The 21719-nt window shown below is 43.3% G+C and overlaps 1 protein-coding gene across 4 annotated transcripts in view; it reads right to left on the bottom strand.

Moving 5' to 3' along the window:
* Plce1 (phospholipase C, epsilon 1) overlaps positions 1–21719 on the bottom strand; it is a 309112-nt gene that overhangs the window by 129165 nt on the left and 158228 nt on the right. For all 4 annotated transcript variants that reach the window (XM_039108292.2, NM_053758.2, XM_063262806.1 and 1 more), the window contains 1 exon segment: positions 8436–8752. In XM_039108292.2, coding sequence (XP_038964220.1) covers positions 8436–8752 — 317 coding nt within the window.

Below are 21719 nucleotides of genomic sequence, written 5' to 3'. Positions count from 1 at the left end.
TAATGTGTCTTAGTACCCAGAACAGCAGTTCAGATATAAACTGGTACAAAAAAATGCCCATGAGAAGCATTGAGATGGCAGTTGGATTTATGGCTGTTTAAATATTTTGGGCAAATGCAGATCCCTGGCAAAGCATAAATACATTCCTTCTTGGCTCTTACATGAGCAGTAAAGATCTCTCAGACAGTGGTTTTTCAAAGAGCTGAATGAAATATCCTAATAGGGTCAGCTACTACAGTCAAAGAGAGGCTCAAATGCTCTGTCTCTGACTAAAGTTTATGTAATCTTTCCCACCATATTCAAGGCTTCAAGGTAATCTGATCCACTGAGGACCAAAGCCCTGCAGGGCTGCTGGAGTTTCTGAGTCACTTTTCCTATTTCTGATAATAATGATTATTGTCACAACCCATTTCCATATGTCACAATTCTTGCCAATTTTAATTTCCACTAATACCGTTCTTAGTTCTACCGTTCTTGGGATTGAAGTGTTTCTGGATGCGCCTGTCCTTAAACTGATGAATGCATGTCCTCAGAAGGTCCCTTCCAGGCCTCTCCCAGTGTGAAGGAGGTGCTGTACTTTCAGAATCAGAAGGGGAAACGGGTGAACTCAATGAGTGTTGAAGTCAGAGAGATGCTCTGAATTCTCTTGGGAAGGAAATGCTTTCCTTCAGTGGAAGACATCCAAATTCAGACATCAGGCCTTTTCAGTGTTCAATGAAGAACCCTATACCAAGAACATGGCTCAGGGAGTCAGGACACTCGAGTTCCCATTCTAGCTCTGCAAAGTATGAATCATTTACTTAGCTAGACCAAGCCTACATTGTCTCACTTGTTAAGTGAGTGACTGGTTAACACATATAATAAAATTATGATGAAATTTTTTATCGATAGTTATTTTGAAAAAAAAAATAGTTACCTTAGTGTCTTTTTTCTAACACTGAATAACTACTGTGCCTTCGCTCCCTGCTTAGTCCTTTCCCTACACCATCTCTCTGGGACAGATACTATTATCACCTGGGAGGCTTCATCTTGATTGGTCTGAGATGCACCGAGATTGCTAACGTATGTTTCTACCTCTTTAAGTGTGTGAGCGAGGAGGCTTGCTGAAACAAAGACCTGCTGTGGATTGGATGTTCTACCCAGGAAAGGAAAGGAAGAAGATGTGTAGGCATTCCCTCTGCTTCCTGGCTGTTATGAGGTGAACACTTTCCCACTGCTGCGTCTTACTCTGGGCTGGAAAGAAAGCCAGATGACAGGGAGCTGAACCCTCTGGAACCATGACACGAAATAACAACCTATTGCCTTGAATTACATTCCTCGTGTATTTGGCCGCAACCACACAGAGCGAACTAGCACATTTGCAGAGTGTCTGCCTTGCATGTGTGAGGACCAAAGTTTAATCTCTAAGACTGAGAAGGCGAGGGGTTAGGTAGTTGGCTCCAGGTTAGATAGCTGGACCTCTGTGCTGTATTTTGTTTCTTTTTAGATGGCGTCTTGGTACGTTGCTGAGATTATCCTCTAATTCTTGGGCTCAAGTGTTTTCTTCTGTTTCAGCCTCTTGAGAAGCTGGGATTACAGGTGCATTCTACCATACTCAGTCAACACTGCTCTTGGGGGAGGACACTTCTGGGGAGACACATGGCCCTGGGATACATGTCTTTCATGGAGAGACTTGCCAGTGAGCTGGAATTTATTCCCTCAAGTGTCTTTACCAGCCTATATGTGTATTCATTTGAGGAAGGCAATTTATACAGCAGCCCTGAACAGACAGACAGATTACCCAGCCCTGAACAGACAGACGGGTGTCCCAGCTGCCTGGTTTTACAAAAACAGGGAATAACTTTGGTAGGAAACATTTCTCAACACGGCTGGCTCTGGAAGTTCAGAACTATTTTCTCCAAACATTTCAAGTGCAGGACTGTACCTCGCCACCACCCCGTGCTCTGTATTCTGCTTTCTGGAGGAATAGTCTGTCCTCAGTGACAACAAGGCAGACGTCTGGGAGTCAGAGTCTGATGCAGTGATGGCTGTCACTTGGGAAGTATGGGAGGAATTGGGGAGCTGAGCATGGGGGACAGGCTATCAGCTTGAACTGCTTTTCTCTAGAAACGTGGCTTACTTTTCTTATCTATCTTCTTCCTAGGAATAAGGCTGTGCCAATTTGTGTGTGTGTGTGTGTGTGTGTGTGTGTGTGTGTGTGTGTGTGTGTGTGTGTTTAAATAGAGGAGTGGCTTGTGAACTGCTGAACTGATGTGGCTCATGAGATCTACCAAGTGGAAGGAATACGCGAGACCAGAGGTTTGTGGAGCTGAGAGAAGCAGGTTGGTGAATGACACAGTTAGCCACACGTGGGTAAAGACAGCCAGGGTCCAGAGGCCTCTGGGGTCTCTGTGCTAATGGAGGTTCCAATGCAGGACTTAGGACCTGCCTTCGTACCGACGGAGGAGCCCAGATAAGTGCAGCCCCGTTAATGGCCTCCTGAGGCTGAATGTGACCAGCCAGAGATCGCAACTCTTGGTGATGCGGAAGAGAGCATGGCCATGTGTGAACAGTGACAGGGTGTGGAGTCACTTCAGGAACAGATCTTGCAAACCAGTCATCACAGGTGAAGGCCATGCAAGGTTAGAGGCCATATCACAGGACACAGGTTTGGGGAGTAAAGACTGGGAGCTGTGACCCTAGAAAGCTCCCCTTTACCCTGTGTTACAGCATGGGTGTGCTGAGAAAGGGAATAGAGGAAAAGTGTTTGTGAGGGGTGAGGTGGGGATTCAGTCTCTACTCTTCTCAGCTACTTATGATCTCTGAGATGAGGACACCGGGCAAGTGCGTCTCTGTCTTCTAGAAAAGAAAAATGGCTTGGGAATTTATTGTAAGAGGAATAAAAACAAAGTAAGATCAAAGAGAATGTGGGCCAGCAGCAGAAGCTGGGTGAAGAAAGAAAAAGAGGGTGAAAGAATATGATTTGAGACTCTTCAAGAAAGAAGCTTCGTGTGTGGGCAGGAAGCAAGGCAGCTCATCCAAAGGGAGAGAGGGAACATTGGCTCCTGGGAGCTTAAGGTCAAGATGCTGGCCTCAGGGACAGATCCAGCCTAAGAAGGTCCAGAAAAATCTGTCTCTCAGGCCAAGCTTGCAGGGCTGAGTCCAGTACCTATCTGATGCCTACCTCCTTAAGGACGTCCCCCTCCCGTGGGCTTCTGGGTATTCTCAAGGAGAAAACAGGGCCAGGTGTCTGGCTAATGTGCACCTTAGTCTTACAGAGCTGGGAAAAACGCTGTGAGTGATTTATCTCCTGGTCTCCCTCAAGTGGCAAAACCTTTCCAGCAGTTTCATGGTTCTTCTCAGAGCTGCGTTTTAGCCATACTTTCTTCAGAACAAATATTACACAATGTCGCAGCAGGAATTTTCTTCCCTTTCCCCTCATTACAGATAAGTCCGTAGGTACGGAGTGTTCGGGATGTGGGCGACATCTAGCTCGCATGTTCTGCTGACCCTCAAGAGCAGGCTACCTCGCTACGCCAGGAAGTCTTACTCAGGACCGAAAATGTTCAGTGGATTGTCTTCCCGTTCGAATATCCCTCCTGCCCCACGGTTTCTCCCTGTAATGTCTCCTGCTCAAGGATCAGTCCTAGATAGACTCTGGAGCTCAGCAGAAGGGGTTGCAGTCTCCCACCTCAGCACCTCCACCCGCACCGTCTGCGGCACTCCATGCTGCATGCACTCGCTGCCTTTTTTGGTAGTTATTTGTGTCTGCCCGGGGTAGCTTCTGGCAGCTGCACACTCTTATTTACTTTCCTTAGAGCACCAACTAGCTTGCTCCTCAAACGTGCTGAATAAATGGGCCGGGATGACTGACTGTACTAATAAACTCATCTGCCTCTCCCCGGGGACTAGTACTCTCTGCAATGGCTGACGTTCTCTTTTGTCTCTTTAGGGTCCAGTGATGTGCTGAGGACTTTCTTTCTCTCGAAGATAAGTGTTTCTAATTTTGACAAAACACCATTTTGGTTAATGGTGTTAAGTTCTTATTTTATAAGTGGCCTGTGTATGTCTGGCCCCCATCACTGGGAGGAAAGAAGAGGAGAAAGCACAATAGGCAGGCAGTAGGGATGTCTTGTATAGGTGAATGAATGAATGAATGAATGAATGAATGAATAGGGGACTGGTGGCAGGAGTAATTAGAGAATTAGATAAAAACACAAATAGAGACAATAAAAACGGATAAATACACAAGAGATATAGGGGAAAGCATGGGAAGAGCTCGAGGCTAATTGAATTCTGAATCAGCACTTCCAGATTTACCAGAAAGTTGGATGCATAATTTAAAAAAGCAGAAAGGCAGTAGGAAAAGACAGATGGAAGACAAACCCAGGGTCTGATATCCATTTTGCTACTGTGTGACTTTGGGTAAGTGACTCCATCTTCCTGAACTCATTGTGCCATTTTAAAACCTATTTTGAAATAATTTTAGACTTGTACAAATCTTGTAGAAATAGTACATAATTTCCACACATTTTTTTCTCCCACCCCTCCTGGATTCTAATATTATTCATAATCATAGTGAAGTATGAAAACCAGGACATAACCATTAACACTGTAGTGAATAGGACTGTATACCTTATAGAGGTTTACTGTTTCCCCATCACTTTACTCCTACCCCCAGGCTACTCTTCACTAGAACTTGACTCTCCAGTGAACTAGTCAAGTCTCTTCTCCAATGCTGAGAGCTTCGGATTTTTCACCTTTCATAACCTTGACATGGTCTAAAGCATTGGCTGTCCCTCAACCCTGAGCATGCCTGACATTTTCTCATTACTAGATTCTGGTTCGCCTCTGTAGCAAGAACACAGAGGTAACATCACACCCCTTAAAAACAGGTTAAGTAAGGGTACAAAAGGACATGCATCATTACTGGTCAAGGAAGCTTGAGACGGTATCTGTGGCTGGGTTTCTCCACTGTACTATTCTGTGATTAGCCAGGATCTTGTAGAAAGTTGCTTGGGGACTATGCAAATACCCCATCTCTCATCACATTGCTTTTCGCCTAATAACTCTGGAATGAATCAGTGGTTCTACACGCAATGTTGATGGTTGTGGTGTTCTCCTGGGGCTCCCCAATTGCCTCAATCCTTCGACTCTTACATCAATTCTATAAATAAGAATCCCATCAGTATTTGTTTTGCTGTCTAAGTTTCACTTTCTTTCTCTGTAAGACAGGGATCATGACAGCTGTAAGGTTAAAAAAAATGTGAAAATATCCAGTACAGAGAGAGCACTTACTAAATAAGTGTATGGGTATTTTAATCTAGCAACATGACTACTCTGGCTGGAATACAGACACATCCTTTGTACTCACCTTTAATCCCAAACAATGAAGGTAAAGCTAGTTGGTAGAAGGAAGCATCCTTGTTTGAAAATGATGTTTGAGAGTCAGACAAAGCAACGCACCAGAGAAAGATTTGGCAGAATAGGATAGGCCAAACTCTCATGAGGAAAGAAAGGAAAGGTGGGCAGTACAAAAGGGAGCAGCTCAGAGGGAGACCAGGAAGGAGGCAGTTTTACTGCGACAATTATATAGAGACAGGTTGAAAAGAGAACAAGCTAGACACAGGAGAAGACAGAATGACCCGAGAATGCAAAGGAGCCAGAAAACTAGAACATATTGCTAAAGTTAGTATGGGGCCAAGGAGAGCAAATCAGTCAGAAGATGAGAGAAGTCAGTTTGAATCAGTCATCTTGGAGAAGAGTTTTGAGCCTGGCAACTGAGTCGAACCAGCCGACAGAGTTCAGAAAGAACTATAAAGGGTGATCTTATTGAGCAGTAAGTCTCAGAGGCCAAAAACATTGTTGGCCTAGATTGAATTGTACAGGGGCTAGAAGCTTCCAGAACTAGACCTAGGTTAGCAGATGGAAACAATAAGTCAGGGAGATGATGATTACATCAGGCGAATAAAAGATACTTTCACAGGGGCTGGGGATTTAGCTCAGTGGTAGAGCGCTTACCTAGGAAGCACAAGGCCCTGGGTTCGGTCCCCAGCTCCAAAAAAAAAGAACCAAAAAAAAAAGATACTTTCACAAATAGGTGGGCTTTCCTTCCCTTTTTTGTGGTGTATGTATGTGGTCATGGGTATGTTCATATGTGTATGCAGATATATGCACGTGTGTGTGCATGGGTTGGGGGAGAAGAGGTCAGTGTCCAGCATCGTCTTCAATTCCTCTCCACCTTATTTTTTGAGTCAGGGTATCTCATTAATCTAGAACTCATCAGTTCAACAAGGCTGGCAGGCCAGTGACCTCCAGAATCCACCTGTCTCCTCCCCATCCCTCTCAGCATCCTTTGATTTCTTTGTAGAAAATCACACTAATTTGGAGGTAGTCCACTATGAGTATGTCAAAGTCATTCTTGTATCATTCTCTTTGAATGTTACACAGCCTTTCCACCTTTTAGTATAAAGTGATCAGAATTAGCGATTTACAAGCTGGTTGGTGGAAATTCCTTGGAATCTGCCTTTGATGACTGTACTGCCTGAAGCTTTAATCACTTTGCCCATGATTTGTATGAAAATAGATGCTTGAGAATACTTGAAAACACTCTCTTCTCATAAGTAGTTTAAGTGTTTTCCCAGAAACCTTGTTTACATTCTGGAGTTGCAGCTAAACTATTTTCAGAGATAGCCCAAAGCATACCTCACCCCGGCTGTGGGTGCCCCATCTCTAGCTCTGCTCTAAGTCAGGGAATCGCTGGTTCATCATTGACTCCCAAGGCCATAGCAGTGATGGAAAAAGTCCAAGTTTGGTTTAAAATTAGATTTTTAAAACTTCTGGCAATTCACTTGTAAGTTAAGGTCTAAATTTTTTTTAAGAAGACAAGAATGGGGTCTTAAAGATGTGAGAGTGAAGAGAGCTGGCAATTTCAAATAAGTCACGAAACAGTAAAATCGCTCCGTTTATGGGAACTTTCATTTTTCCCATCCGTTTTTATCAGTAAGTAAAATCAAGACCACCAGGAGATTTATTTAAAAACAAAACAACTCTGGGTCAGTGTGGTTTGCAAGCTCTCCTATGGATTTCCTGTAATTCTGTCTCAGTTTGCAGTGGGATGGAAATCTCCAGTTCTAGCTAGTATCACCCTTAATGCAGGTGACATGTAGGACACTGTGGAGGTGAAGGTACAGAAGATATGAGTTCGGATCTCTCAACAGCTACCTGTCTCCTGTGTCACCTGAGCCAGTGACTGTCCTTGCACCTTGGTTTACTTACTGAGGATGGGAAGGCTGTTCTTCACGGTTCCTTACTGTGCAGACAGGTGGTGCACATAAAATGGTGATCATTCACTTACCAGGCCCATGGACACAGGCTTCTTCATCTGCACATGAAGTCAGTTGGGCTCAGCCTATAACACTTTCCCTCATCCCTTGGGCTACATCCTGGTGGATGATATGCCCTACCATTGCCAGGGTCTTTACTGGAAAGCTTTGGGTGCTGCAGACTGAAGCCAAGAGTAAGGGAGGGCACACATAACAAAGGCTTATTGACCATCTGTCAACCAGAGATATGCATGACCGGCAATGAGAGTCTTCCTAGCATTAGACAGAGCTTATAAGTGAGCCAAATCAGAAATTGTGCTATTTGTGAAATCCAACCAACCAAGAACCTATCATACCCATATTAAAAACCAATAACTTGGTAATCAGGGCAAAAGAAATTCAAACTATAGCAAGTAGAACAAAAAAAAAATGATGGGTGTGTGGCACATTATGGGGAAAGAAGGGTCCTTTAAGACCAGGACCTGCATCTCCTTCCTGTCACTTCCTGTTTGACTTAAGCCGTAGAGATGGCAGCCATTGGCTTCCCACCCCCAACCCAGTCCCTAGATGGCATATACAAGCTCTACCTTCAGTGTTTCCAAACTCTACTCTCACCGTGCTCTTTAGACCTGGCTTCTGGCATCTCTCAGAGCCTTAAGGTGACTTTCTGGGTTTGAAGATGTTGGTGAGGATGCAGAGAGAGGAGTGGAGTGATTCATATCTCCCTAGGAACTACCTCCGTGCTTCCTTAGATGAAGAGCTCCAGGCATGTTGGCCATTTACATTTCTGAGAAGGGGTGATGGTTAGATGTGGCCAGGTGTCAGGCTATCAAAGCTTACAACCAAGACACAGTTCTTACAAACACTGTTGGAAATGGGTGCATAAGGAATCTAGGAATTGGAATATTCGTAGACTCCATCAGATTTGCAGACAGCTAGGATGTCCGTGTGGAAGAGGAAGAAGGCAGTGTGGTGGAAATCTCAGGGCCTGGGAAGGAAACTGACCACTTCAAAATAGGCAAAGGCAGATAGGTAAAAGAGATATCCAAGACAGGCAAACCCCAGACAAGAAATACACTTAAGAATCATACATGTTGGCTCAAATACAGAAACATCCAAGTAGTTCCTTACCTCGTTAAATCTCATCACGAGGTCTTCAAGGGCATTGTGCTCTCCACTTTGAGACATGAGGATTGATTCTGAGATGCATGCTTTGAGACGGGGCAGTGATCTCTGACACTCGGGGGAACTCAAGTCCCGGGTTAAGAAACAGAGGTAGTCCATGGGCAGGACCCTGCGGTAAATGTTCTGTTCCTGTTCTGTTAAGATGCTGGCTACTTCCTCCGGGAACTGAATGAGGGGCTGGAGATCAATCAGCTCCTTGCTGATTCCAGCTGAACTTGAAGGAACAGGACTGGAATTGGCCATAGAAGTGCCCGGTTGGCGTTCTGGAAAAAAAATTTATGGTTATACCAAGACTGGGATCCCTGACAATACATATTTACAGATTTCTCAGCTTAGTGAATAGCCCTACACTGTCATACATGCAAGGGAGACCTTTCTCACATCTGTCCTCCCACATCCCTGAAGCAGCATTAATTTTACACATCACTATCCAACAAGCTCACTATAAAATTTTATAGATCATCATCGACTTCTTTATCTTCCTTGGTTAGCCATCAGAGTTAAGGTAACTAAGATTGAGTGTGTGCACAGCCAGGTGAATTTGAAGAAAGAAGAAGATTGCACATGTATGTGCACACTTGTTGTAAATGTGTAGAACCTCTCTGCACACAGTTTCAAAGCATCATGGTATATTCTACCATCCTTGTTCCTGCAAAGACTTCTACTTCACTGAGGATCACTTGGGAGTTTGCAAGAACACACCCACCTATAAAGGCAATAGAAGAATGGGTGATAGGGGACACATTCAAATAAATAATTTTACTTCATGTTACAACTGGGAGGAAGAAGGTGGCAGGGGAATGCAGGGCAGGAGGTGATGGGTGCAAAAGGAAGAAGTACCTGAGGCAGGGATGGATAGGTTCAAAACGGTTCCCCTAACTAGAACTGACACACTTTCTCTTTACTTTGATTCCTTCCTACTCAGTTCTTAGCTTAGCCATCTATCCAAATTCACTCACTCACTCACTCACTCACTCATTCACTCACTCACTCACCCATTTTTTTAAACTGAGTCATTCACTATTTTCCTGAGGTTGATCCTGAACTTCTGCTTCTCAGTGCTGTAATTAATTAAGTGTTCCTGTAGTACTGGAACTCAGACTCAGGACCTTGTGTATGCTCATCAAATGCCCGACCTGCTGAGCTATATCCCCATCCCTGGGAGAATACCCAGCTTTGTGGTTCAACGAATCGGGAAAAGTTAAAACATTCATGCTACACAATCCCTTCCTGGAGATACTTCAGGCATACTGGTACATTACTACAGGCTCTGAAGGGCTTGTGGTAAAGAACCCATTTGCATTTTCTTCGACCGGTATTGCCCACACTTTATCAAGTATCTAGTTGGTCATTCTGTATGACTAGCATCCTTGGAACCTCTTCTGGAAACACTACTATGAGTTCAAAACTACTCATGTTCTCCATCCTATCTTTTCTCACAGTAGACCTTCCTGGACACATTTATATTCTCATACCACTGCAGTAGAGATCATGTGGTGTACACCCAGAGACATATCTACCTCCTGTTATAAAAGGTCTAAGTGGTTATTGTTTTAAAAAGGCCCGTCTGTCTTCCTGAAGACATCACACTACTAGACTTCCACCTACGGCCAAGCTGGAGTGCTGGGCAGCCATCAGTTTTAGAAGGAATCCCACAGCTTTCAGACTTCAACCCTTTCACTCTCTCTTACAGAGATCGTTGGGTGTATCACCACAAATGGCTCTACCACGGAATCACTCAGTATAGTGGAGAGTATTTGTAGTTCTAGGACTGGAAAAGTTGAGACAGGAGGATTATGAGTTCAAAGCCAGTCTAGATGAGACAGTGAGTTTCAAGCCAGCCAGGGCTTAAAAGTGAGTAGTGAGACATATATATACATACATATATACATATATATATGTATGTATATATATACATATATATACATATATATGTATGTATATATATGGAGAGAGTATATCTATATCTATATCTATATCTATATCTATATCTATATCTATATCTATATCTATATCTATATCTATATCTATATCTATATCTATATCTATATCTATATCTATATCTATATCTATCTATATCTATATCTATATCTATATATCTATATCTATATCTATCTATATATATATATAAATCTTTAAGGTTCCACTGTCTTTGCCCTTCACTGATACAAAGCTACATGGTTCTAAACTTATTCCTGATACAAATTTCGGTTTTGTTTTCCATGTTAATTCTATCATTGCCACATTATCACATCTGTTTAATCCTAAAAGTCAGATAGGTGAGTGAGGGAGTCACTTTATACTTATCTGTGTCCTGGACTAAACCACCCAAAACCTACTGTAGCAGAAATGGGGATGACAACTTGGTTCCTCTAACCTCATATTTTTTTTATTAACTTGAGTATTTCTTATATACATTTCGAGTGTTATTCTCTTTCCCAGTTTCCGGGCCAACATCCCCCTCCCCCTCCCCTTCTTTATGGGTGTTCCCCTCCCCATCCTCCCCCCATTGCCGCCCTCCCCCCAATAATCTAGTTCACTGGGGGTTCAGTCTTAGCAGGACCCAGGGCTTCCCCTTCCACTGGTGCTCTCACTACTAACCTCATATTTTTAAAAGTCCACTGTGCATACCAGAATCGAGCCACTGTGGCCCCAAAGTCCAATTCTTTGAAAAGTTTATAAAATAGCTATGTTTCCTGAAAACTGAGTCACACTAAAGCCAGATGCCAGGGACAGTTTTTGGTACCATGCTTTAAGGACAGTGGAGTTAGCCACATACGGGAACTTTTCTCAGACGCATCCAACATGAAAACATGGTTTCAAAACAAAGTACTCTACAGAGGAAATGAAATAACAGTAAATCTTCCATAGCAACAACTTATATAATGTACAACAGACAAGATGATGAAACAAAATATATAAATAACTAAGATGATCTGTTTGAAACAACAATATATCTTGATATAGAAATCACTGTCACCATGACGGATCTAGTGATAAGCGGTAATGATGAAGGCAAGGATAAAACAGTTAAAAAAGAGAGAGAGAAATATAATGAGAATAACCACAATAAATCTAATGGCCCTGTGACGTCATACCCAAAGACAACACAGATCAAGGCTGCAGGGCTTGAAACATATTTGTTGAGCTTTTCCACAAGTTTTCTAAAGGCAGGATGCCTTGGGGGATTTTTCATATTCTCAAGGGGACATCATACAAGTCTCCTTGGGACATAATTTTCTATCGCCAGCTCCCATGTGTCTGCCATCCTTGCTGGACCCTCCTGCTCACAGCCTTCCTGCTCACATGCTACCCTTGCCTGCCTCATCAGGTCAGCCCAACCTCCCTCTGCACAGCCTGAAGATGGGTGAGTGACCTGGAGCTCACCACTCCTAATCTTTCCCTCACCTGTACACCCACAGAGAGTGTACATTGTCCCTTACAAAAACCTTTTTAGTTTCTGATGAAGAACTATCTTTCCCAGCTATGGGTGACAACTCATGCTGTACTAATAATGCTGGCTTTGGGTTGGGGTGGGGAGGTGGAAGCAGGAGGATCCAGAATTCGAGGGCAGCTGAACTACAGGTCTCTTGCTTGAAAACCAAAACCCAACCTAAAATTATCTACCTCACTTTCAGACTCAGCCACACAGACTTCTGCAATGCTCACTCTACAGTTGAATATTGATACCATTACAGCCCAGGCATGGGCACCAAGAGATAAAAGTAACTTAAAATTTTCAATTCTCTGCTCAAATAAAAGCTTCCTATACTAAGTACTTTCTATGGATTAAATCAGGAGATTCAGATTTTAAATTTAAATGTATTCATCTATGTTAAGTGTATGTGGGTGTGAGTATGCTATACCACACATGCGGGGGTCAGAGGGCAGCTTGTAGAAGGCAGTTCTCTCTTCCTCATGTGAATCCCAGGGATTGAACTCAGGTCCTCGGGCTTGACGGCAAGCACCATTACTTGCTGAGCCTTGTCACCATCTCCCAGGAGATTTGATAATTGACCCACAAGAGCTATAGCTTACATAAGGTGACACAAGCGGTCAGAGCTGTCATGGGAACAGGGTCTCTCTGCCTCCAGACCTCATGCCCTTATTATTCAGCATGCTGTCACTTGACATCAGGTTTATAGATGCATTTCAAGAGATTTTGGTTAGTGTAAAGCAACTTGTTTGTCTCACTACTCAGAGTGATTAAATAAAACGGCCTCTTTCGACTTTAAAGGTGAGGGTGTGTCCCAGAAGGTAGGCTTCTCTCCCTCAGCCTGAAGTATCTCTTCAGTCACCATTCTGGAGCATGGAGACACTCAGGTGGGCCCTTTGTGCGTTCATAAGAATTCCCCACATTTTAAATCAGAACTATCCGCAGTATGTGAAACACAGAGCATAGTCTCTAGATTAATAATTTACAGGAAATACTGGGTTAAAACAAAGGCAAAGGTACTTTATTCATTTTCGTCCATTTTTTTAAAAATTGTTAAACTGTCTTTTAGATCCTAAGAAAGGATGTTCTGTATAGGCAGTGATCCCAACACCAGAGTACTTAGAATTAAGGTCTAGAACACAGTAGATACTTGGTAAATGAATGGACAAATTCTGACATCATTTTTCTTGCATCCATTGAGGTGTACTCTTCAACATAAAGGCCAGCCTTTGAGCACTGTCCACACACAAGACAGTTTCTTATTGGTGGAGGGAGGCAGAATGCTCAGCCAGAAGCCAGAATCTTCAAGTTCTAACTCACCCTCTTGCCAATTCCAGAGCCGACTGCTGATCAGCTAGATTCTCGGGTCTTTTGCACAACCACTTAGGTCCAACTTTATACCGAGTAAGAGCAGCAGTCTCTACCTGTTACGAGAGCAATGGTGCCCTCCCAGTATGATGGCATTGTTCCGGAACTGTGACATCCATTTGAAGCCCAGAAGGAAAAACCAAACTCGTTCTTTTTCATCAAGAAACGGCAACCACTCTGTCAAGTGGAAGTGACTGGCATTCTTAGTCCTTAGCTCGAGGTACATGGGCGGGATTTTGTGCTGAACGAGTTACTGTTTCCTGTCATGCGACCCCTATAGGGTGGGAGACTTCCAAAAGGTACTAGATGAAGAGTAACTCGTGGGAAACACTCATAAATGTAGAAGTTCACCCCCTGGGTCTACCTGGCTGATTTAGGTTCTTGTAGATTGCCCAAGGGAAATGGTCCTAGAAGTCAAAGTCGAGTCAGTGATGGTCGGAGAGAAAGGAGAGAGAAAGTGCTCTCTGAGTAACATCTCAAAAAAGAAAGGTTTGGCCTGGACTTCCCATCGCCCCAAGGCAAGGTGCTACTTAGATAGATGGTGAGACCCAGAAATCTAAACACGTACATATTTGTTTCTTTCTGAGCACACACCTATTCTGGTGCTTCCTTGTTTTCTACAGTGATGTCCCATCTCTCTTAAAATAGGCTTCAGCACTGTGGGGGCTTGGGGGGAGTGACAAATTACTGTCTCCTGAGCAGGCACAGCCACTCTTGCCCCGCCTTCTCTACACAGATTCCCAGAAGCCCAGGCTGAGCGGCTGCAGGTAGCTGAGGGTAAGGAGACACTGGGAAGAGCACTGATCCCTCTGTAAGGGATGTGGAGACAGACAGCGAGGTTGAGGGCCGCTGGTGAGGGCACACCATATTCCCTGTGGGAATTATTAAAGGGTGTGAGAAATACTGCAGTTAAGGAAAGAGCCTCTTTCACTGATAAGTGGATATTAGCCCAAAAGCTCGAATTAGCCAAGATACAATCCACAGACCACATGAAGCTCAAGAAGAAGGATGATCAAAATGCAGATGCTTCACTCCTTCTTAAAAGGGGGAACAAAAATATTGATAAAGGGGATATGGAGGCAAAGTTTGGAGCAGAGACTGAAGGAATGGTCATTCTGAGCCTGCCCCACATGTGGCCCATATATATACAGCCACCAAAACTAGATACAGCTGATGAAGCTAAGAAGTGCATGCTGACAGGAACTGGATATAAATCTCTCCTGAGAGACACAGCCAGAGCATGTCAAATACAGAGGTGAATGCAAGCAGCAAACCACTGAACTGAGAACGGGAACCCTATTGGAGGAATCAGAGAAAGGATTGAAAGAGCTGAAGAAGCTTGCAACCCCATAAGAACAACAATGCCAACAAACCAGAGCTCCCAGGGACTAAACCACTACAAAAAGACTATACATGGACTAACCCCATGGCTCCAACTGCATATGTAGCAGAGGATGGCCTTGTTGGGCACCAATGGAAGGAGAAGCCCTTGGTCCTGCCAAGGTTGTACCCCCATTGTAGGGGAATGTTGGGTAGTGGGACAGGAAGGGGGTAGATAGGGAGGGGAACATCCTTATAGAAGAAGGAGTGGGGGAAGGGACAGGGGGCTTATGGACAGGAAACGGGGAAAGGGAATAACATTTGAAATGTAAATAAAAAAAATCCAAGGGAAAAGAAAAGAGCATCTTGGCTCTAGAGAGATGGCTCAGCTGTGAAGACCATCTGCTGCTTTCACAGAGGGCTCCAGTTCAGTTCCCAGTAGCCACGTGTCACCTCACAGTGGAACCGAACTCCAATGGGATCTAATGCTCCATTCTGACCTCCGCCAGCACAAAGCACACATGGTACACACACACACACACACACACACACACACACACACACACACACACACACACAGACAAAACAATCATTCAAACAAAATTTAGATGAGCGTGGGTTGGCGAGTGTGTGCTAACCAAGATGGTAGAGCTTTCTGCACTGATGGTAGCCATTCAGGACACACTTGGCTTGGTTATCTGCTGGGAACATGAAGGTCTTTGCACCCACAGATCACCAGGGAAACCAGGAATGTTAAGCATGCAGATTGTCCTTTCAAAAGAAAGGACGTAAAACCTGTTTTTCCACCCAGAAAGCTGGGAATTGGAGGTGATTAATAGCCTTGTGATTGGTGTTATCTGTAGGGCCAGACCATATTCCAGCTCCTACAGCCAGGACCAGAGGTAGCTAATAGTCTAAATGATCTTTGCTTTATCTATTTAGACAGGGGCTACCCCAAGCTCCCACAGCCAGGACCAGAGATGGCCAGTAGCCTAAATGATCTTCAAGTTATCTTTGGGACTAAAACCACACCAGTCCTGCCCTAGGCCTCTCTTGGAAGAAGTGACATGTGCTTTGAGTTGAGCCTCGTGTGCACCAGGGATGGTAGTCCACCCGGAAACTTTCCCCCAGACTGGACTGTTTTTAAATATGGTAGCCAGCATATTTAATTGATGTCAGACTCTCAGCATCTGATTCAGCCCGACAAAGTCAAGCTGGCCCAAGTTTTCATCCTCACCTCTTTGCAGTTCATTTCCCTGCCTGTCGTGGTGCTTGTGGGGAACGCACCTCAAATAATAGCCACTCATTCTAGCTCTCCCTTTCCAATATTGACCATCATTGGCACTGTATTGCCAGGCTGCATTCTCACAGAAAACAGGTATTGGGTGATCTCCATTCCATAGACTATGGAGCAGGAAATGTTAAGCCATTTTCTTAAAGACAGCCATGCTCTAAACAGATGGGGCTGGAATTTTGACCTTGTTCTGACTCTGAAAATATGCCCATTTCACAAGCAAGCATCGAGGGATCTTTTGCAGAGGAGACACAGCCTCCTGATTTTCTATGGAGTGGATTTCTCCTTTCCCCCCTCTCCCCTCTCCCCCGCTTCTGGGAAAGGAGTAGGGTTGGAGAATTGGATTTCTCCTATGGAACGGGAAGTTAGAAGGCTCTCGCTCTCAAATTGTCAACTACAACTTTATAGGAAGAAACCACAGGAGAACCTGTTTATGACTTTGCTTCTGAAATTCTTTCATTCCCACTCTGTAGATACTGGGGAGCTATGCAGGGCTTGGAAGATAAGACAATATTGTAGGCATAGCTCCTTAACCATTTTAATTCTAGTATTTCATCTAACAGACACTCTTGCAAAAATATAGACTGAGGTAAATTAATCTGGATTGAAACGGAAAGTTTTTTTCATGAGTTTACATTTAAAAAAAAAAGAAAATATAAAACAATAAATATGACGTCATTGAGGGGTAGAGAGGTTTGTCATAGAAGGCCTAGGTTTTCATATCTGTCCAGGACACACAGTTCTGTTCTGCTTGTTTTTTTTTTTTAAATAATGTACAAATAACAGTATTAAAAAACACATTAAAAGGGGCTGGGGATTTAGCTCAGTGGTAGAGCGCTTACCTAGGAAGCGCAAGGCCCTGGGTTCGGTCCCCAGCTCCGAAAAAAAGAACCAAAAAAAAAAAAAAAAAAAAAAAAAAAACACATTAAAATGTTTCTGAAAAATTTATCCACAGAACAAAACTCCTATATTCTCATAACTAAAAAATTGGCTTAGTTTTTGGGGTATTTATATTTTTTCCAAAAAATATTTCTGGGGATGGAGAGATGGTGCAGCAGTTAAGAGCACTTGTTGCCCTTTCCGAGGACCTGGGTTCAGTTCCCAGCCCCCGCGTGGCAGCTTATGGCAGTCTACAGTGCAGTGCCAGGGGACCCAGTGCCCTGCTCTGACCATCCCAGGTGCTAGGTGCACACAGGGTGCAGAGAATAGGGGCTGGCAAAACACCCAAACATTAAATGAATGACTACATTTTCCTTTTGAAGAGTAGTTTACTTAGGGAAGAAAGCAGGAAAAACTTCTTGTACGGACTCTATTTTTAACTCTGAAAAGCTGAGTGAATTTCGCAAACAGTTGCATAATTTAAAAAAGTTATATTTCAGGTTCCCAACTGCACACATCTACTGGTGCACTTCCAATTATATAAAATAAGACACAGAGAGAAGGACATCGATTTCTTTTTAGAAAAGAGTCACAATTGGCTTAAAAACACCAATTCTCGGGCCGAGCTAGAAATTGCCTCTGTAGAGAAGTGACAGACTTAGCACGGGTTAGTAAATTGGTGTGAGTTCTCCCCATTGTTTCTTGTTATTGGTTTTGGAGTAGCAAAATCGATCTAACAATTAAGGTGTCTGACTTGTTTGCAGCCTCCCCTGACAAAGATAAATTCATAAAATGAATGAAGCATTATTACTTCCAAAACATAACTTAAAAATTATCTCTAGGGGCTGGAGAGGTAGTTAGTGGTTGGGAGCACTGGCTGCTCTCCTGAGGACTCAAATTCATCTCAGCACCATCTGTAACTCCAGCTCCAGGGGATCTGACACCCTCTCACAGACATACATGTAGGCAAAACACCAATGCAGATGAAAAGATAATGAAAAAATAAAGAAACAAATAAAATCTCTAGGTTGAGAGTTAAAACATAGTTAGATGAAACTGTCAACTAGACTGAAAACCTTCAGAAAAAACTATTGGATAATATTCCCATCCAGGAAACACGCTGTTGGCTCTGCTTTCTGAAGAAATGCATGGCTACAGAAAGTATAAAGATAAACAAGAACAGAATAAACATGGCCAGTATTTAACTCACTAAAATTTCTACTAATATTTTTGCTGTAGCTTTTCATACAAACACATGCATGTGCTCAGGCGTGCTCACGCGCGCGTACACACACACACAGAGAGAGAGAGAGAGAGAGAGAGAGAGAGAGAGAGAGAGAGAGACAAACAGACAGACAGACAGAGAGACAGAGAGACAGACAGACAGACACTATAAAATTAGGATATGAAAACACAAATTTTTTTCTAACATAAACCCCCCCATTATGCATTTCTTTAACCCTAAACCTAATCTTATGTTTACTTTAAAAAGGCTCTTTAACAGTCCATGCTGTTTGCATAACATACATTTTTATTATTTTACATAACTGTGATAAGCAGTCTGCTTGGGTTTATTGTGTTGTGTGTCTCAGTGAAAGAGGAAAAATGCCTATGTAGATTCAGAACTTGCCTGTTCTAGTTCTGCTTCGGTCGCCTTCGTCATACTATCTAAACATGGAATCATGCCGTCTGCAAACATAGTCGATTCACTTCTCTACTCCAGTCTGGATTCCTTCTACCTCCTGTTCTCATTCCAGCACAACATTAGAGTGGGAGTCTCTACTTGGTCATTTCGCCTCACTATGCGTAGACTTAGCTGAGCATTTCCCACAGATGTACCTGCCTGAAGAGGTTTCTGTGTATACACATATGTGTACACACACATATATGAAAGGATGTTGGAGTTTGTCAGATGCTTCTTTTGTGGCTACTGAAATGATGTGGGTTTGACTATTATTTTACTGATAAGCGTACTAAATGGATTGGACTTCATGCTCAAGTTGGCACTCGTCTTGATCTGACAGCACTGTGTTATTGATTTTGATCTGACACGAATGTTTATTGTCTATTTGCAACTTTGGCTCTAGCTTAGTCTTGACGTTAGTCAGGGAAAGAGGACCAAATGAGATGTAACAGCAGCCATGTCTTCAAATTATAATCTGATATTTTGAAAATCTTTGATTTTTGAAAGAGGAATATACATCTTTATGGTCATTGTGATCATACTTACATTCTCAACCTGTGACAGTGACTATCAGCTAAAATAGCTGTGCAGAATAAAAGGTAAACTATGATTATTGCTTCTGTCTTAGAACAAACATAAAATTGCCGAAATGACCTATCCCAAACTTTGGATAAGTCAAACTTACTCAATGGGAAAAATGCACATGGACTGTTTTTCCCCAGAAGGCTGAAACAACAGTGCCGATAATATATCACTTACTGACATTTGAAAGTCTCCCACTCAGCTAAGCACTAAGCTTATTACTTGCAAGAATTAAGGCATCTCAACCTTACCAAGGGAGGACTAACATTCCGTCTTATAGCTGAGCAAACTCAGAGAAAAAGCAACTGGTTCAAGTAACCATAAGTCATGAGAAGAAGCCCCTGAATTCTAAGCTAGATGCTGGTGGCTCCAAAGCCACCATTTTAACCATTTCTCATGATCTGGGCACCAGAATTTAACTTATCTGCAAAGTCAAGATTGTTCATTTCTCCTCTTGAACAGAAATGGTATCAAAACTACTAGAAGATGTACGACGTGAATCCAATCTAGATCACATAAATGTGCTAGTAACGGACAAAGACTATTTTATATTTAATTATGCAGCCAGTATGTTCGTGACTTTGTTTGATGATTGAAGCAAAAGCTTTTAACTGACAAAGCCAAGCTCAACTTTAATAGAAACCAAAGAATGACAATGTGACCAATGATGCATCTGGGAACTTCAAGCTGGATGCATTAAGGTCATCAGAAGGTTGTTGCATGGAGGAAGCTTGGGGATTAACACCAGGTGCTTTGCTTGAGTTCCGGTTCAGATCACTACATTACTGTGAGTTCTTTTTTAACTCTACAGCCATAAAACTAATTTCTGGGCCACTCTGTAGCTCCTCATCCTGAGTTTATAGTTCTTCATCCTTCCTTCAGCACAGTTTTTTCCTAAGAAGGCTCACCGTAAGTTGTAACCATCACAGTTAAGCAAATGGCTTACAAATAAACAATTCTGATTTGGAACTTCTTACTGTGACCAAATCTGGGCATCCCAGCCTCTCAAAGTTAAGACAATCAGATTTCATCTAGGTTTCATTTATAAAATAAATCCAACAGCTCCACTTTCTCAGACTACAAGTCCCAGAGGCATTACTAACTTCTTCTTCTATGTCCTAGGCCATGTTTGTATCTATCCATCAACCGCCAGTCTCAAGGGCTGGTCCTTCCCCTTCCGCAGCCTCAGCTGTCCCCTAACTTCCACCTGCGTGTGTTTACATCAGCTGCTGATTGTTGTATGCTATAAAAAAATGAGGGGGATATTATAAAATTCACTAAATCAAAGTGTAGTGGCTCAGAAAGGCCATTTGACCCTGTGAGATGACGTCTTTGATGGCAACGCCAGGCAGGAGGAGACTGGAGGCCGGTCCAGTGAACTGTGTAAAGAAAACAACACCATTTATACAAGTCTGGGAGAGACCTCCCGCTTCCTTCCTGGGGTCAGGTTTTCTTCTGATTTGGTATAAAACAGCCATTGGACCTGAAAAGACAGCAGTTGGCTTTGTTCTTCGAGGCTTGAACAGCACACACAAAAACAGTGTTGGCTCCTCCCGCTGGATGTGGACAATCCGGGTTGCCAGCATCTGGTGTCTGCGAATCCCTGCTGGCCAGCTGCCACTGCTCACTGTGCAAGCCAGGGCTGAAGGCCCAAGAGTGCTGGAACCTCTGATCTCTACAGATGCCTCCTTCTACCGGAGTGCTCCCAGGGCTCCGTATCAAGTAAAGAGTACTCAGTGTAGACTCTAAGATGGGATCCAAGTTCAAATCCTGCTTGGCCATTTCATAGTTCTTTAGCCCTGTAATCAAGCTCTTTGGGTAAAAACATTTATCTGGGAACTTCCTGTGACTCCTATCTTGGAGTACAAAACATCACTAGGAGAATGGTACAAGTTAACATTTTGAACCTCGTAACATCTATCAATGTATCCTATGTGCGTGGGTGGAATAAACACAGCCCAAGGAGTCAAAGACCTGGAGACCTCCATGGGTTAAATTGAAAGGTCTGGAAGTGACATGATAGTCATGGCAGTCCTATCTGCAGATTCTTCTCAGCCAGTTTACTCTCTCCAAGGCTGTCTTAGTTAGGGTTTTACTGCTGTGAACAGACACAATGACCAAGACAATCCTTATAAGGACAATACTTAATTGGGGCTGGCTTACAGGTTCAGAAGTTCAGTCCAGTATCATCAAGGTGGGAACATGGCAGCATCCAGGCAGGTAAGGTGCAGGAGGAATGGAGAGGTCTACATCTGCAACTGCTGGCCTCTAAGAGAAGACTGACTTCCAGGCACCTAGGAAGTGGGTCTGATAGCCCACACCCACAGTGACACACCTACTCCAACAAGGCCACACCTACTCCAACAGGGCCACACTTTCTAATAGTACCACACTGGGCCGAGCATATGTAAACCATCACAAAGGCCAGGCTTCTGGAGTTGAGAGTGAGAGATAGCATACACACTCATGTAAAATAGGAGAAACTATTAAGCCCAACCATAGGCCTTCAGATTGTAGATTGGAACAGTCTAGTTTGGAGCAAGAAGAGAACAATCCTGAGTAACAGGGCTTGAAGGTATACTTACAGATGTAAACATGAAAGACACCAGGAGATTATATATTTTCTGACAGCTGACCAATACAATATAATTACTGAGGTCTTTTCCC

The sequence above is a fragment of the Rattus norvegicus genome, chromosome 1, assembly GCF_036323735.1.
Source record: "Rattus norvegicus strain BN/NHsdMcwi chromosome 1, GRCr8, whole genome shotgun sequence".
In the NCBI taxonomy this organism is placed as follows: Eukaryota; Metazoa; Chordata; class Mammalia; order Rodentia; family Muridae; genus Rattus; species Rattus norvegicus.
Note: the sequence above shows the minus strand (reverse complement) of the source record. Positions and strands in the feature narration are given on the sequence as shown.